We start from the raw sequence: 19,246 nt of genomic DNA, 5'->3' as shown, positions 1-19,246 counted from the left end.
TGTGTCCTGCTGAGGAGGTGGGTGCAATGACCAGTTGTTTGAGTCCGAGGTTGGTGAGGTTGTCTGTGAGGGAGGTTGAGCTGTGGTCTTGAAGGTTCTCCAAGTGAAAGTTGAAATCACCGAGGAGGATGTAGTCTGTGGAGGTGAGGGCGTGCGAGCTGATGGTGTAGACAATGGTGTCGCAGAAGGTGGGGCGTGGTCCTGGTGGTCTGTAGATTAGTGTACCTCTGAGGGTGGAGTTGTTGTTAATGTGGATTAGGAAGTGCATGTGTTCTGTGCTGTCGATGGTGTCTTGGGAGCTGGTGGTGACTTTGATGGTGTCCCTGTGTAGGATGGCGATGCCACCACCTGGCCTGTTGGGGCTAACTAGGGCCTACCTTAGGGGTGCCGTACATGCAAGAAAAGGGAAGGTTTAGGCCTGGCAAGTGGCTACACTTGCCAAGTCGAATTTACAGTTAAAACTGCACACATGGACACTGCAGTTGCAGGTCTGAGACATGATTACAGGGCTACTTATGTGGGTGGTACAACCAGTGCTGCAGGCCCACTAGTAGCATTTGATACAGCCCTGGGCACCTCTAGTGCACTTTACTATAGACTTACTAGCAAATCAAATATGCCAATTATGGATACACCAATTACATATACATTTGTATAGGAGCACTTGCACTTTAGCACTGGTTGGCAGTGGCAAAGTGCCCAGAGTAACATAAACAGAAAAAACAGAGTCCAGCACACATCAACAACCTGGGAAACAGAGGCAAAAGTTAAGGGAGACCACGCCAAGGAGGAAAAGTCTAACACATATGTTGTTGCATGCACTAAAGACTGTACATTACACATACACATACAAATACACATCCTGTTCGCTGCCTACTTGCTGGCAGTCCTTCACTTTGAGAGAGAGCCCTGAAGTCCCTGGAAAGCCCACAAAAGTGTTGGTACTGTATGTTATCATGTCATCCCATTTTAGGCCTCTTTTAAGGGATAATCTACTGGGCTCTCGCTCGCAGATACTGACTTCAAGCCTCTTACACTGTTTGTTTCTGTGTAGGTGCACCTTTAGCTTTCGTTTGTAAGATGTCCAGCTCATAAGAATAATGCAGTTCATAGCTGGCTCCACTTTTGAGTAGAACTGGAGATATTCAAATTAAATAGTTCAGATAAGTATAGCACCTAGATCCACAAAGTAGCACTTGTAGTACTTGGTCATTTAAGACCAGGTGAAAGTCACAATTTCAGGTCAACCATAATGGAGGGTGGTCTAAATCCAAGGACCAGGTTAGTTCCACTGAAAAATTAACTTTCTAAAGTCAAGCACAAAGAGTTCTGTTCACAGTGGAGGGGACCATGAAGAGCAGGTGGATGGTTGAGGATGGTCATCGCTGCAGCAGAGAGAGCAGGCTGGGCATCAGGGATGGTCGCTACTGTAGTGCAAATATCCTGTCAGGCATCAAGAACAGTAGTTGCTGGAGATTTGCATTGGTGGTCACTGCATGCTGTTGATGCTGTAGTGCTAACTGCATATTTTGCTTTGCAGCCAGTTGCTTAAAGAGTTGGGTTCACCGGAGCTTCCCATTGGCAGTCAGCAAGGGCAGCAAGATGTTGGTGTGAACGGGACCATTCACAGTCCCAAAGAGCCCAAAACATCAGAATTACTAATTTTTCACTTTTCAAGTAGGAGTTCAGCTTATGCCACACCCAAGGTCCAGGACCTGGTAGGCACTTCTTGCCGATCTGAAACTCACTGCAGCAGAGGCTAGCAGGTCCAGTTGCAGTAGGTCAGCTGAGCACTTATAGAGAGGCCTCTGGATCATGTTGTGTCCCTGTAGCAGAGAAAAGGAGGTCTGACAGCTGACCATTAGAGTCACTTTGGCCTGAGATGGACGGTGTAGGTCTAGTCTTGATTCTCAAACAGCAGGGCAGGCCTCAGACTGCAGGGTAAATCTGCTTAGTAGTCATCTGGCAACACAACAGTCCTTCTTCTATAGTATCCACAGGTCCAGATGCGTATAGAAGGTTGGGCCTGAGGGTCACATTTTTATACCACGTACCCCATGAAGGAAGAGAAGCTTCTGAAGTTTCTTCCCCACAGACATGCCTGTAATTTCCTGTCACCCTGCCCTGGTTCCAGTCTGCCTGAGAGTACAGTAGACTAGTGTGAATTCCCTTGTTTGTGAACTGGACCAGTGTCTTTAAAGTGCAGGTGTGGTAGGTGACAGGTATACCCCACATCAAGCCAGGATGGCCCATCCTGCCAACACCCAGACCCTCTATTGCGATACTGTCTGGGAGGAATACACAAAGGCCCACCGCCAAGTGCACCTAGTCATGTGACCCATAATACAGGCAGGAGGCACCAAATGGTTAGGACTGGAAAATGCCAGCTTTCTAAAAGTGGTATGCTCAGAATTGTGGCATAAAATCCAACTTTACCATTAATGAGAGCTTTAAATTGCAATTCCTTAGACATGAAATATGACAGTTCTAAAGGCTCCCCAACAAATGTTTTCACTTATTAAATGTAATAAGATTGCCTAGTGTTATCCTCCGGGAGAGGTAGGCCTCATAGTAGCGAAAAACACAATTAAAAATTTTCCACTACCAAGACATGTAAAACTTAAAAGTGCATGTCCAACCTTTAAATGCACTGCACTTTGGCCTATGGTCTTGTTAGTGCCTACCTTAGGTGTGACTGATATGTAACGAAAAGGGAGTATTCGGCTTGGCAAAGGGGTTCTTTTGCCAAGTCGAACCAGCAGTTTAAAACTTGCATATAGACTGCAATGGCAGGCTTGAGGCATGTTTTAAGGGAGTATCTAAGTGGGTGTCACAATAAGTGCTGCAGCTCCACTTGATAGCATTTAATTTACCAGCCCTGGTATACCACATTACAAGGGACTTATATGTAATTTATATATATGTATGTCAGCTGTAAGCTAATGTTACCACATTTAAGGGAGTGAGCAGAAGCACTTCAGCACTGATTGGTAGTGGTGGAGTGTGCATAATCCTAAAGCCAACAAACACGAACTCAGCAAAAATAAAAGGGAAAAAGGCAAACCATGTCGGGAAGACCACTCATCACCCAATCGTAGATTCTGAACATCTCTCCAAGGTTTTTCTCATGTGCACATTTCAGAAAATTGGAACATGTACTCAAGGAAAGGAAATTGTTTATTTTCATGAGTCACAAGCTTGGTTCATATACGGAAATGCATAGTCACACTCAACAAAAACTAGAGAAGAGGGGACACAAACTGTAAGGAGCCCTTCTGTTTTTGCAGAAGGTACTCCAAGAATCTGGGCGGCCATATGCAAAGTGCATCTGTACAAATATTAGCAGCGTGCCTCATTCCACATTTGTGCAACAGCTTTTTTAGGCTTTCCTTAGGAAGTAGGTACGGACTCCATAAAAAAGTTATGAAGTCAATGAGTGGCTTTTGTTTTATAGAGTTAGTGGAGACTTTTGGATCCTCTCTGCATACATCTAAAGGGCACTCTAGCATATGCGTGAAATATACACGACCTTAAGGGAGGGATATACAGCCTTTAGTATTATGGAGCACACACACACAGACATTCAGAAAGATTTTCTATTTATATTTCTGCTAAATATGCACCCACTCAGCCATAACTACAGAATAGGCAAGTCAACAAGTTGTGGTCGCTTCTACTATCCAAACATTGAATCTGAGATCAATTCAACTCAAATAAACATAGCACCCCCTCGGCACTTTATCTGATACCTATCTTTTTGCCAATTTCTTAAAGTTATCCTTTGAGCACCATCACTCTGGATAATGAATATATGCTAAGGCATTCAGTTATGCCCATATAAATTGAACATATTAAACTTCTACACAATGCCATCACTGACCGGGATTAGAAGTCAATCAAAAACATTTACTTAAAAAAAAAAAATCCCCTCCCCCGAAAGGCATTCTTCTTTCTGTGGGACATTTCACCAAGAGCTTTAGGACGTTCTTCCACAAAATCCCAACCTTAAATCATTTTGAAGACAAGGTGTATCACCAAGAATACCATAAATATCAACACTTTAGCGAATCTGGCCATGGCACTTCCCACCTCTGGCAGACATCAAAACCTTCTTTAACTATTTGCAAAGGAGATGGAATAGCATCACCATGAACCTCAGAGCTGCTTCCTCCTCTTAGAATTCAGAATTAAGAAACGTTTATTTTATAGGGCGTGAAGACAGAAGTGTCAGGTTGGTGTGGAAATATATATATATATATATATATATATAAATATATATATATATATATTTATATATACAACTAGGTAGTTATAATTAGGACCATGTTTCCATAGAAAAAAGAAAAAACATTTTTTGACTTGCCTATATCGTTGATTGATGAATGTTCACAAAATAGTCCAAAAAAAGTGTTACAGTGAATCTAGTTGCGCACTGAAACTTTTGGGGTGATCGGCTGAAGAAAAGGGGGTGTCAACATATTTGTATGTCTCTGGCCACAGCGCCTTCGCAATTATTCCATGAATAGTTTGCAAAAATGCATGAATTTTTGCAAGTACATGTGCTAAAAAAGCACTGTAATTGGCTGACCGCAACCTGACTAGAAAGTTGGGGTCGCCATTTTATTTTGATTTCATGGCACACAGTCACCGGGGGGAAAATCCTAATTGAAAGTGGCTTAAGGGGTCAGGATGAAGATACCCTGCCACCATGGGTGTAGTATAGGTTTGTTTTAGGGTCAATTAATGGTTTAAGATATTTTCACATCACTATGCATGATATTTGTGAATATTTGCGATTGTTTGCTAAGTATTTGCAGTTATGAAAACATTTGAAAGAAAAATCACAGACTCATTCAAGCACCAATTCATTTACTCATTCATGCACTCTTAAACTCACACACCCACTCAGACACCCATGCACCCACTCATACTTACACAGTCACTTTCAGACCCACCCAAAAGGTCACACTCCCACTCACATATCCACTGACAGAAACAGGCCCTGTGGCCAACCTGTACTCTGGTCAAAGAAAGTTTGTGGCATGAGGTTGGGTGTTAATAAGGGCTTGGCTGAAAGGCCTGGCAGCAGGCCAGGCCTTACGACCAACCCCTAGTAGCAGTGGTTGGAATAACGTATAGCAATTACAATTATTTTACGTTATAAAACCACAGAATTCACTAAAAAAAAAAAACAAGGTTACAGGAAGGTTATAGTTAGGTTCTACATTTACTCGTAAAAAACATAGAAATTCAGCAGTTATAGATAGTGTTTCAAGTAAGTATATTGTGCGCCCTAAGGTATCCAGTTCACGTGCCTTCGCCATACATAGGTAATTACTTCACATATTATATCTTTGATGAGATCTTGTATGGCATCTTTGATATTATCACTGCTACAAGAAAACGGTGCATGACAAAGGTGTGAATTATAGTTACCCTAGGGCGCAATATATATTTACTTGAAAGAGCTTTCCCCGCTGAATTTCTATGGTTCTGTTCAAGTAAATTGAGAACCTAACTATAACCTCCCTGTAACCTTTGTCTTTTTCAGCTTATTTATATATATATATATATATATATATACATATATATATATATATATATATACATATATATATATATATATATACATATATATATATATACATATATATATATATATATATATATATATATATATATACATATATATGTATAAATAAAAATATATATATAGATATATATCTCAAACTTGGTCAAAACACGTGTTGGTCTGGGCCCAGTACGGCAGACTGAAGCGGGATCGCAAGCCCTTAAATATTCAGAAAAATGTTCCTTTGCCCAAAGGAAAATCACTTGATGTCAATGAAGAAAATATTTAATACAGCAAAAGCAAAGACATACACCCGCCCGATGCGTTTCGGGAGACGAGGCTCCCTTGTTCGCGGGAAATACTAGTCCATACTTTAATTTCCATTTAACATTATCACTGTTGCAACAACACAAACGATGGACAAACAACACTCTTAAGTTACGGCGGCCATCTTGGAACATGTTATTCCTCATATTCTTCAATCCTAATCAAACATTTTCTTCATAACATCAGTACATAAATCGGTATCTATTATATTTTTCTCATTTAATACCATTATTGCTTTTTACAACCTTATTATTCAACCAATTCAGTCATCATTTCCTCAATTATCAGTGTACCCCATTATTTTACTTATTTCCTAAAATAGCAATGGTAATCAAAATTACATTAGTTACTGTTTCTAGCCCCAGTGGGCATTCAACCATCCTTATACCTATGTGCCATTCTTAATCATACAGAACCTTTCTATTCAATATAATAACAATCTAAAGAAGAAAAACATTCCTTATAGTACCGCCATCTCATCTTCAAAACTTGTCCTCTTTTATGATATAATAGCTCCATTGCTTTGCAGCGAACATCATTGTTTACTCCTATAAGATATAAAAGAAGAAGAAAATTCTTCAATTAGGATTTTTACATAGTACAATATCCATTCAAACTTTCATACAGTCAGATATAAACCTTAATCATACAAGTTCTTGCAATAACATTACTCTCTATTTATAACATATTGTCCTTTTTCTAAGTATAAATGAACTGATAGTTCCTCATCCTTATCAATCCTTCCGGCTCCATTGTATTACATCCTACAATTAATCGAGATTCTAATTTCCTCAATTCTAACATTCTATTACCCCCTCTTACATGCATCATGACCCTATCTAGGACCATGAACTGTAATTTACTTATATTCTTCTCATGATAATCCTTGAAATGCCTAGCTACTGGATATGACTTATCCTCATTTTTAATCGCTGTCATATGTTCTAGTATTCTTTTTTTCACCATATGTATCGCGCTCCCTATATAAAATCTATTGCAAGGGCATTTTAAAGCATAAACACAATAGTCTGAAAGACATGTTACATGTTTCCTAATCAAAAAGGGTCTTTTTACCCCAGAAAAATTAATTTCTTTACAGTTCTCACTATGCTTACAAGCTTTACACTTCCCACAAATGAAAAAACCTTGAATAGGTTTCATTGTTTCTATTCTTGGTACCAAACATTGACTCAGTGTTTCCTTCAAAGATCTACTCCTCCGAAAGGTGAAAGTAGGATAATCATTCATTAATTCCCCTATGTTCTCATCTGTTTTTAATACTGGACAAAATATATTTAAGGCCTTCTTTATTTCCCCTATTTTATCATGATATGTAGTAATAAATCTTATTTGTCTATCCTCTTTTCCGTCTCTTTGCAATTGATTCACCAATAAATCATCTCTCTTGATTTGTCTAACCTTCTTCAATGCTTTCTCAATAATATCTAAAGAATATCCCCTTTCTTTAAATCTTTTAATCATAATGCTGGCTTCTTTCTCAAAAGTGACTTCCAAACTACAATTCCTCCTAGCCCGCAATAGTTACCCATACGGTATACTCTGAATTAGATTCTTTGGATGAATGCTCCTGGCGTGAAGTAAGCTATTGCCCTCTGTATCTTTCCTAAATAATTCACATTCCAGTTTCTTATTAACCACTTTGATTTTCACATCCAAAAATTCCAACTCAGAGGGATGTATCTCATAACTAAATTTCAGATTTAGAGACTTGTCATTTAATAATGTCACAAATTCTATTGCTGATTCCCTACTACCACTCCAAATACAAAAAATATACCTGATCTAGAGGACTGCCTGATTTTCAAAACCAGTGATGTTCCCATCAAGTGACTGCAGCGTTTTCCTATGGGCAAAGGAACGTTTTTCTGAATATATATATATATATATATATATATATATATATATATATATATATATATATATATATATATATATAAATATATATTTATTTATAGATATATATAGAAACCCCCTTTTTTAAGTTTACTTTACATTTACACATTAAATTTTCTTTATTTGGATAGAACCCTCTACAACTCTTTTTCTAAAATATTTTTATTCTCCATTTAATAACCTTACCACTCTATACCCTTACCAGCCCCTAAACTCTAAAAACACCTTTACCACCTAATACCCCATACCCACCCTTGAACAGACTGGCAGTACTTACCGCCACATTATGAGCCAACCCGCCAATGTACCACTGTGACTGCCATGGCGGTAGCAGCCGCTGGGATGGAGATAACCATCTCCAGACCGGCTGCCGCCATTGTGCTACCTGCGGGATTATGACCCCACCTACTGCCACTGTTTCTGTGGTGTTCGTAACATCACGAAAACCATGTCGGTAGGCCCTATCAGTGACAAGGAATTCCTTCCCTGTCGCTGACAGGGGTCCCCTACACCCCCTACCCCTCCACATACCTCCCACCCCACCCCCTACCTCTCCAAACCCCCCACCTCCCTCTACATCCATACCCCCTTCACACACACACACACACACATGCATACACACACTCATTCACACATGCCTACATCCAATCACACACATATCCACGTACCCTTTCAAACATACACGCAGACACGCATTATGATTTAAAAACATACTCTCACTCACACTTCCATACATGCACACATGCAATCAACACTCTACACACCTGCATTCACACACACATATATATTCACACACACCCTCACCCCACCATACCCCCACCTCCTTCCCCTGTCAGAGACCTGGATCCAGGGAGTCCTCCAGCAGGAGATGGGACAGAGCTCTGCTACCGCCAGCAGCGCCTGCCAGCAGAACACCGCCAGGCCGTATTATTTGTCATAATACGACTGGCGGCGCTCTACTTGCATGGCGCTGCTGGTAGTAGCAGCTCCACCTTACCGCCATCCCCAGTATGGCCACATCCAGATTTCTACCTTTGGCGGAAATCCGGCTGTGGTCATAATATGGTGGACGTATGGTAGCCGCGGTGACAGTCCTTTGGCGGCCTTTTCCGCTGCGGTAGGTGGTTTTTACTGCCGGTGTCAAAATGTGGGCCTATATCGCTACCCACCCTAAACCATAAAAATACCCTTACTATTCTAGACCCCTACCCACCCCTAACAATGCCCTAACCACCCTACACCCCTATCCACCCCAACCTCTAAAATCACCCCTGCCACTTTATACCCCTACCACCCCTAAACCTTAAAAATCCCTTACCACCCTCTATGCCCACCCCTAAACCCTAAAGGTACCCTTGCCACCCAATACCCCAACTCACCTCTAAACCCTGAACACATCCTTACCACCCAATACCCCTACCCACCCTAAATCCTACAGATACCCTTACCACTGTGTACTCCCACAATCCCTTAAAACAACATTACCTCCCTGGAACATTGCCCAACCCATATATATATATATATATATATATATATATATATATATATATATATATATATATATATATATATATATATATATACATACATACTGAATTTCTATTGTTTTTAATTCTATTACCTAGCTATAACATCCCTGGAACCTTTGTGTTTTCAATAAATATATAAACTTTTGTCTCGCTCTCTCTCTCTCTATATTTAATTTCTATGTTTTTAGAGGCAAGTTCAAAGCGCTCCATCCTCTGTAGTAATCTCTCTCTGGGCTTCTAACCACGCCTATGTCACGTCAGTCAGTTACTTTCATTGGTTTGTGGGCTTGCCTTTTAAAATTTGCTTGCTTTCATTTGTGAAAGGCGTGCATACGTCATGCCTTTTCCGGTGTTTCTCCCACTTACAAAGCACCGGTAAACTACTGAAAACATATGAGGCTCGATGTTTTCAGCATGGTTTCCAGACTACTTTATCTGTTTATTTTCCACGCAACGTGATTGCGCTGGGGTTTGCATACCGCCATCGCGCTTGGTTTTTCCATTTTCAATTTCAGCACGAGTGTGCTGCATTTCACATAGTGCGATCGAGCTGCATTTTTTTTTCTTTTAATTTGTTTGGCAAGAAAAGTCCAGTTAGGAGTTCACAATGCTAATAGCTCTGGCTCGAGCAAATGCGAAACCCGTTGCAATGAAAATTCTTGTTTTAATTCTGTTTCCTAGCTATAACATCCCTGGAGCCTTTGTTTTTTTTCAATATACATATCTATATTGTTTTTTAATTCTATTTCCTAACTATAACATCCCTGTAACCTTTGTTTTATCTCTCTCTCTCTCTCTCTCTCTCTATATATATATATATATATATATATATATGTATAAATATACATATATATATATATATATATATATATATATATATATATATACACCCCTTTGTTTTTGTCTCTCTCTCTCTCTAGATATATATATCTAGAGAGAGAGAGAGAGGGAGAGAGAGATAAAACAAAGGTTACAGGGATGTTCTAGTTAGGAAATAGAATTGAAAATCAAAAAAATATATATTTATATATTACATCTGTATAGTGAAAATCAAAGGTTGCAGGGATGTTATAGTTAGGAAATAGAATTCAAAGGTGAAAAGATATATATATTTATATATTGTATCTATATAGTGAAAAAACAAAGATTACAGGGATGTTATAGTTAGGAAATAGAATTAAAAAAACATAGAAAGTTGGTTACACTAACCAAAGGATACAAGGACATTATAGTTAAGATCACATTTAAAAGTACCAAACCATAGAGTTTCACCAGTTATAGTTAGTCATCTCAAGTAATTATAACACATGCACTAAAGTAACTATATAACTCGTGCCCTTGCCATGAACAGTTTTTTCTTCAATATTTTGGAGTAATTTGGGGTAATTAGCAGTGCATGGCAAGGGCACACGTTATAGTTACCTTAGGGTAGAGAGAGTGAGAGAAAGAGAGAGATAGTTATAGCCTTGTTTCCATGGGAAAAGTGTTTTTTGTTTTGCTAATAACTTTGACATAATTTGACAGATATTCACAAAACTGTTAAAAAATAGTTTGCCCCTAACTTCAGCTGCTGTCTGTAAAGTTTCAAGGTGATTCGTCAAGTAGAGGCTGAGAAAAAGGGAGGTCTCAAAACACATTTTTTCATGAAGTTTACCATAGGGATTTCAGACACAACCACGTCATAAACCACTGGACAGAACTACACCAAATTTGGCAGAAAGTTAGATCTGAGATGAGAGAGATATCTCTTTGTAATCTGATGCAAATCTGTTCAGTAGTTTGGGAGTTATTAAAAAAACCAAATTATGTATATCTAGAGACAAAGATACACCCGATGGATCCTCGGATCCACACACCAACAGCAATGTTGTGATTGGCTGGCTGAAAACTGAGAGGCAAGTTGAGACCACCTTTTTGTCAATTGGGACATGGGTCCCAATAGGAAAAATAAAAGTAAATACTTATAGAATGGTTCAGGGTAGAGATTTCCTGACCCCATGAAACTGATGAAGGGGCCTCTGAGAGACCCCTCATGGGCAGAAAATGCCCAAAAATGTTGCTTTTGGTGGACAAGAGGATTCACGGATCAACCGCGGCTCACAGCACTGCCCCCTACGTAAATTCACTACGGATCCATGGATCCAGACTCCAAAAACACACCCACTCACAGACCCACAAAACCATTACCACAAACTTACACACCCACTATACATTAACACACCCACTCACATATATATATATATATATATATATATATATATATATATATATATAATTTCATTAATAAACTCCAATCCGTCTGTAACAAAGCCACAGCACTCCACGTGTCTATTTGCAGATTTTATTCGGCAAGAAGACTGTCAACGCATCTCGGCATCAGAGCGCATATATATTCACAAATCCTTACCTTAAATGCACTTACCTTGCACTATTAAAGGTCTATGTATGGTACAGGCATTGCATTGTAAAGGCAATGCGTGGTAATGTCTGTCTTGTAATGGCTGTTTCCCATTTTGGAGTCTTTTGAGCTTAATACTTCTGTATCTTATGATTTTATAAAACACATTGGGGGTGATTCTAACTTCGGCGGCCGCCAAAAGGCCGCCCGCCAGCCCAGGACAAATCAACCTTCCCACAAGGACGCCGGCTCAGAATTGAGCCGGCGTAGTGGGAAGGTGCGACGGGTGCAGTGGCACCCGTCGCGTATTTCAGTGTCTGCATAGCAGACACTGAAATACTTTGTGGGGCCCTCTTACGGGGGCCCCTGCAGTGCCCATGCCATTGACATGGGCACTGCAGGGGCCCCCAGGGGCCCCGCAGCACCCCCTACCGCCATCCTGTTCCTGGCGGGAGACCCGCCAGGAACAGAATGGCGGTAGGGGGTGTCAGAATCCCCATGGCGGCGGAGCGCGCTCCGCCGCCATGGAGGATTCTGCAGGGCAGCGGGAAACCGGCGGGAAACCGGCGGGAGACCGCCGGTTTCCCGCATCTGACCGCGGCCGAACCGCCGCGGTCAGAATGCCCTGCGGGGCACCGCCGGTCTGTCGGCGGTGCTACCGCCGACCCTGGCCCCGGCGGTCAGAGACCGCCGGGGTCAGAATGACCCCCATTATGTTTTTGTTAAAAGTCAGTTACGCAGGTGCCACTTTAATCAAGTCAGAAGCCTGAGTGTTTTCATCTATTGGTAGGTCCAGAGGTTATTGAGTAAATCCCTTGTGAGATACTAAGGGGGTCATTATGAACACAGCGGGATTTCCTGCTGTGTTCATGCTGGCGGACTAAACACAGACCGCCAGCCCGTTAAAGACCCCGCTGGCCCAATAATGAACATTCCGCCAGTTGGCCCAGTGGAATGCTGGGCCTGGACATTGCCGATGGCTCCACATGGAGTTGTCAATGTCGCAGTGCGGCGGGTGCAGCAGCACCTGTCGCACATATCACTGCCCATAAATCGGGCAGTGACAAGCGCAATGGGGCTGTGCACGGGGGACCTGGAGCACCTCTTCTGCCAGCCTTTCCCTGGCAGGGGAAACTGCTGGGAAAGGCAGGGGTAACACAGGTTCTTTATCCGGCGGGCAGTGTTGCTTGGTAGGCTAGAGGTGGCGGAGTACCTCCTGTGGCAGTCTCCTGTGCGAACAATATATGGCGGTCCAGACCGCTATGCTGTGGCGTTAATTTCTGCCACGTCCGGCATGGCGGTCCGGCCCACCATGTTCATAATTACCCACTTAGGGGTCATTCCGACCTTGGCGGGCGGCTACCTCCGCCCGCCAGGCGGAAACCGCCATGCGGCCGCCAATGGGGCCGCACTCACGCGACCCCCATTCTGACATTCCCGCTAGGCCGGCGGGCGCAAACCAAGTTTGCACCCGCCGGCCCAGCGGGAATGAGGCCGCAACACAGGAGCCGGCTCCGAATGGAGCCGGTGGTGTTGCGGCCGTGCGACAGGTGCAGTTGGACCCGTCGCGCTTTTCACTGTCTGCTAGGCAGACAGTGAAAAGCTGGCCGGGGCCCTGTTAGGGGGCCCCTGCACTGCCCATGCCAGTGGCATAGGCAGTGCAGGGGCCCCCAGGGGCCCCAAGACACCCCTTACCGCAGCCTCTTCCTGGCGGTGAAAACCGCCAGAAACAGGCTGGCGGTAAGGGGGGTCATAATCCAAGCAGCGCTGCCCTGGCGGATTATAGCCGCCGGGGCAGAAATGGCAGAAAACCGCCTTCCCCGGCGGTCTCGGAATGGGGGAAAAAGCACCGCCAGCCTGTTGGCGGTGCTTGCGGTCAGAATGGCCCTGGTGGTCTCGAACCGCCTGGGTCAGAATGACCCCCTGAGTGTTTAACCTATTCATTTGGCTCCTGATTTATTAAGAAACGTTTAATTAATAGAGTAGCATAAGACATATATCTTTCATGGATTATTTTTTGAATCTACACACATAATAAGGGACATTGTGCCAAATTATCAGTATTGAATGCTCATTACAGTTAATATTTCATTTTAATGTGTCATTTTGCTGTATTTCTCTCACCAGAGTCTTTGGAATGTTTGCCCATACAAATGACAGAGAAACAGTATATGCTTGGTTCACTTTTTCTCACTGGCTCGTGTACGCTAACAGTGCAGCGAATCCAATCATTTATAATTTCCTAAGTGGTAAGATTTCATTTTTTTCATTCCATACTAGATATGTGATTGTTGAAAACAAGTTCCTATTATTCTTATTACCTTTGTATATTTGGTGTGCAATTCTTTTTATATTATCCTCCTCCAACACTGCCTGCAAATGAGAATGATAACCATTTGAACACCATCTGTCACATCACATAGGCAAGCTAAAGATGCAGTTAGAAAGTCACTCCATTAACACCTTCACATTCCACATTCCAATGTCCGCAATTCAGTCTTTTACCTTCCACGTAATCTGTAAGATTATTGGTCAGGAAAACAGTTTTATAGATGACTTCTCAGCCCTCCTCAACCATCTAACCCATCCTGGACAGCCACACTAACAACCACTCTGAAGTAAACCTTCTAGTCACTGTAAAGAAATAAGCAAGGGACAGCCAGTCACAACACTCCAATGGTAATATACCTGACCTCATCTTCTTGACACCACTAACTGTTCAAAGCAAACCTTGCATATGCCCTGTATGAGCTGAGTACGTCATTATCCCCTGTTCATCATCTACCCAACACTGAGGACACCTATAAAGAGAACAAGAGTACAGAAATCTTCAGATCCTTCAAAGACTTCCCCATTAGCAACTTAAAGATCAAACTTGTCTCTTGCACTGGCGTCCTACATAAATTCCATTCTTAAGTACTTGGAAATGTTTCTGGAAATACATATAAATATCCCTGTTCCTACTTACATATGCAATTGCAAGCTGAGCCCTTCAGCATGATGGTGCTCCAAAAACCTCACTCACAACAAGCAAATTGAATGGAATAGGAAACAAAGTGGAAGGAAAAGAGAACCTATGATGACCTCATGTCACTGGAGTCCCTGTGTGCAACATGAGATCATGCTAAGAACTACAATAAATGCAATTAATGAACTTGCTAACAGAAGCTGTTGGTTCTTCAAGAGAATCAAGGACTGCATAAAACCCCTTCCTGTTTTTCTAGCACACACTTCACAGAGAAGTGCACTGCTATGAGCCTGTTCTTCAGTGATACAAAACAGAGGAGACCCCACAACAAATTGAAAATACCAAACCTGCTTCCTCTCTTACACTTTTCCCTCCACATTGTATACATGACAGAATTTAAACCACAGACTCTCACATACCTTTCTGATACCCTCAACTTCCACTCCAATGAGGATGTTGTCTTATCATTGTTTTTCATGACAACTCTCTTCAGAGATGCTCTTGCACCCTTAAACACAGTATCTCTCTCTCTCTCCCTCTTATGTTATTTCCAAGAAGTTCCCTGTTCTGGCGAGATCCTCCAACTACTGAAGAAAGTCACAACATACCCAGACGACATGCCAAATATACCCCCATGACACAATTACCTCTGTCAGCATCAGCATCGAAAAAAACACTCTATGCACAAATCCAAAATCCTATAAATCATAGGCATCTCATCCAGAAGTTTCAGTCTAGCTTCAAATCATGCTGAAGCACTGAGAAAGCTAACAAATAAAAGACAATGCCCTCTTGTCCTCATATAAAGATGTTCTCTGTCCCCTGATATTGTTGGACCTCTCAATAACCTTAGTTAGTTTGTTGCTAACTAATGAGGAGGAGTTTACATGAGTTAGTACAACCATTCACTCATGCTGTATTTCACACAGCACTTCATCAGAAGAGTAATGCAAATCAAGGCATTCAAGCCATTATTAATAAGGTATTATAAAACTGTCAATAGGCATCTGAATTGATTACTTAAGATGGTGCCCATGCTAACACTGAAACAGAAAGCATCTAATTGGAAAACCTAACTTGGTTTGTTTTTAACAAATTTGGGCAGGATGCAGAGCAAAATGCTCCAGAAGAGATTAAAAAAATTCTGTAAACTTCCATGGATCTCCAGGAAATCACAGGCCAGTGTAAGGAACTACTGGAATATTGGCAGATTGTGACACCAGCATCTGTTTTAGAGTTAAATGCTCAATACACAGTTGTTGCACTTTGTCATGATGTTAATTCATAGCAATTCAAAATTAAAATAGTACTGGCATAACAATCTTTAAAGGACTAGACACTGTGAAAGTCTCTAATGCCACCACCTTGGTTACCCAAGGAAAGGGTGATTCTGTCATGACATGTGGCTTACTATACTTCACTTGCCTATTATGAGAGAGTAGTACTCCAAACATGCTAGTTCTCATCCATGGAAAGGAGGAGATGGGAGTGGTCCAGAACTCAAGTACCGCTTTGAAAAGGTCTTCATGTCTTTGGAGGTCATACTAAAAATTAGTGCCCAGAGCCAAACTACATATCCCATGACTCAACTGAGCTCACACTTTGTCTGAAAATGGGGACACCCACTTTGAATTCATCTAGTTTACATTTCCTTTTGGTTTACAACATCCTTCCTCAGCAAATGAGACACTTTATAGCAACAATCAGGGCTTTGTACCTGAACCTATGAAACCCTTAAAAAAACCTTGTCTTTTCCTTCAAGCATGCATGGAAGCTGAGGCACAAACTAAAGAAGTATTCTTCGTATTAAGTTATGTTTTAAAAGAAATGTAAACAGTTCTAAGTACTGATTCCAAATTCATTTTCAATGAATATAGAACTATAGTTTATGAGTCATTTTTAAATCTTGAATTTACTTCAAGAATGGAAAGATCCTCTCATCTCTAAAGACTGTTGCCATATTCAAGATATACACAATGTGTTTGAGATACATAAAGCATTAAAGAAAGTGAATAATTTGTATTAATGAGAGCTAAATAATACTGGTGAATGCTTGTTATATCTTTGTAAGTTTGTTTATTCATATAGCTGTGATGAAGAAAATTGTTCATGGGAAGGTAAAAGCAATGTTTCAACTTTGTTTCATGTCCTGTACAGCTTAATCAAATAAGTTTCCCTTGCTTTGTTTTAAAACCCATAAGGGAAAATTGTTTTGATCTAATCACTATTCTTCATTTTAAAGTGATTTTGGTTATGCCATGGTCAACCTTGCACAACTCTAAAATTGATTCGACAACAAGAACAGTACAACTGAATTCTGATTATTATTGGACCACTTGTTTGATGTCATGTGAATCATTCCAGAGCTGTCCGTTTAACGCTTCCATCTGAGAATGGCTTTATATCATTTTATTGATTGTGTGAATTTTTTGCACCTTGTTTGATAGTTTGATGGATGTTGGACAAGACAAAAGCAAATGTATTATCTCCACATACAATTAATGATTGATACACTTATGAAAAACTGGGACAACAACAACTTGTAATTTTGTTTATGCTCTCACAGAATCAGAAACAGACCATCTTAGGCATTAACTAGAAAAGAAAATGAGCAATCAAATCTTACAACCACAGTAGTCACCAGCTTCCTCTTTATTAATTTCTGTTCCAAAAAAAAGGATGCAAGAGAGAAATATAGATAGACTACAGAGCTTTTAGCCAAATCACACTTAAAAACCAATACACAAATCACATTATTTTTTGTTCAGAAGGGTAACAAGTGGAGAACTGTGTGTCACACAAAATTTAGGTTGGGTAAATACCTTGTCATGCCTTTTGGACTCTGCAGGGCTCCTAAAATATATTAAGTTTTTTATCAATTAGATTTTCAGATATTTTGTGAATGTGGTTTGTAGTTTATCTGGATGATATTCTGATTTATTCAATTTAGAGACACACTTTTAACATGACCAGTAGTTTTGAAAAGATTGAGTGTTCACCATCTTTTTTGCTAATATGGATGTGTGCCTTTTATATTTTTGCTGTAAAGTTTCCACGTAACATAATCAAAACAGAAGGCATTGAGATGGATGAGAAGAACATTTCAGCATTTGCTAAGCAGTTCACAGTAATTGCTGTCAGCATTTGTTAAGAAGTTCAGTCAAGTCTACACACAGTTCTTGGGCTTTGCCAACATCAAAAATGTAAACTAAAAAGTGAAACACAGTTCTCCATCCATTACCCTCCTGAACCAAATATAATGGGATTGGGTATAACCCATAACTAGGTTACTCTCTAAGGGAGCAGTTTTTGTAAAGACCAAAGTGGTGATTAACTGTTTGTTTTCTGAAAAATATTTTTCTAGTCTTCTCATTGTGAAATATCCTCATGCAGATTCAGCATGCATTGTTAAAACTGATGTTTTTTATAACGCAATGAGAGGTGTTTTATTTCAGAGAAATATAGAAACAGAGTAGGTTCATCTAGTAGCTGATTATTCTCAAATGATTTCTCCTGCAGATTAAAAATATACTGTGACAAACCAAGAGCGTTTTCCATTAAGGAGTTCTTTGAGGAGAGCAGACATTATTTGGTGTGAGCTAACACACAGTAGAGTTATATCTAGATCACCGAAGTTAGCATTTTTTTTTAAATTAGCTAGATAGCTGAATCCCAAAGAACTGCCTGGACTTTGATCTATTCTGAATAAGGTTTTGTAATCAATTACAGAGCTGATCCTAATAATGCTAAACATGATGCTTTATCTCAGCAGATTCAAGCTGAAATTATAATAAGCTAAAGATTGAGCCAAAATGAATTCTGTCTCTAATCAATTTGAATACTCATGGGGTCATTCCGAGTGTAGCAGTAATTGAACTGCCACATCGGCAGTGATCTTTTGACCGCTGCCAGGGTGGCGGTGCACACTGCCATATAATGAGTGTGGTGGTTTGGCTTGTGCCAAACCGCCACTTACCCGTTCCTACCATCAGGGCAATTGGACCTGCCTCGCCGGAGATGAGCATCTCCGACCTGATGGGCCACCCAATATCGCCGCTGGTATTCTAAGTCCCCTTTCCCCAAGGGATTCCGTGGCAGTAGCACTGCTACACAATCCCTGGTGGAAAGACTACAGGCAACAGGAATTTGCATTCCTGTTGCTGGTAGATGACTTCCCCTCCCCCACTCACAGTAGTGACCCCTCCCACCCTGATCTCCGTACTTAACCCTGCCCCTCAAATACACATGCACCCATAGACACGCACACCCTGACATACCCTCACTCACAACACCCTTACACACACACACCATCACCACATTTACACACAGACACACACACATGCACGCACACTCACCTCCCACCCCCAATCAATGACACGCATACACACACTCACACACACTCATTCACACACCCCACCCACCTCCCCTTGTGGAGGACACTTACCTTGTCCAGTGAGGTGCTTCTCCATGAGGGGACAGGTCCCGGCTCTCCCGCAGCCGGCAGTGCCCCACCATCAGGACACTGCCAGGCCGTATTA

At 41.2% G+C, this 19,246-nt stretch overlaps 1 protein-coding gene across 1 annotated transcript in view; it reads left to right on the top strand.

Annotated features, from left to right (window-relative positions):
• The window catches only part of HCRTR2 (hypocretin receptor 2), an 818,959-nt gene that overhangs the window by 785,849 nt on the left and 13,864 nt on the right, over positions 1-19,246 (top strand). Inside the window, exon 6 of the mRNA XM_069236773.1 lies at positions 13,868-13,989. Coding sequence (XP_069092874.1) covers positions 13,868-13,989 — 122 coding nt within the window. The remainder of the gene's footprint in view (positions 1-13,867; positions 13,990-19,246) is intronic.

The sequence above is a fragment of the Pleurodeles waltl genome, chromosome 5 (assembly GCF_031143425.1).
Source record: "Pleurodeles waltl isolate 20211129_DDA chromosome 5, aPleWal1.hap1.20221129, whole genome shotgun sequence".
In the NCBI taxonomy this organism is placed as follows: Eukaryota; Metazoa; Chordata; class Amphibia; order Caudata; family Salamandridae; genus Pleurodeles; species Pleurodeles waltl.
The sequence above is the reverse complement of the archived record's forward strand: the minus strand, read 5'-3'. Positions and strand labels throughout refer to the sequence as shown.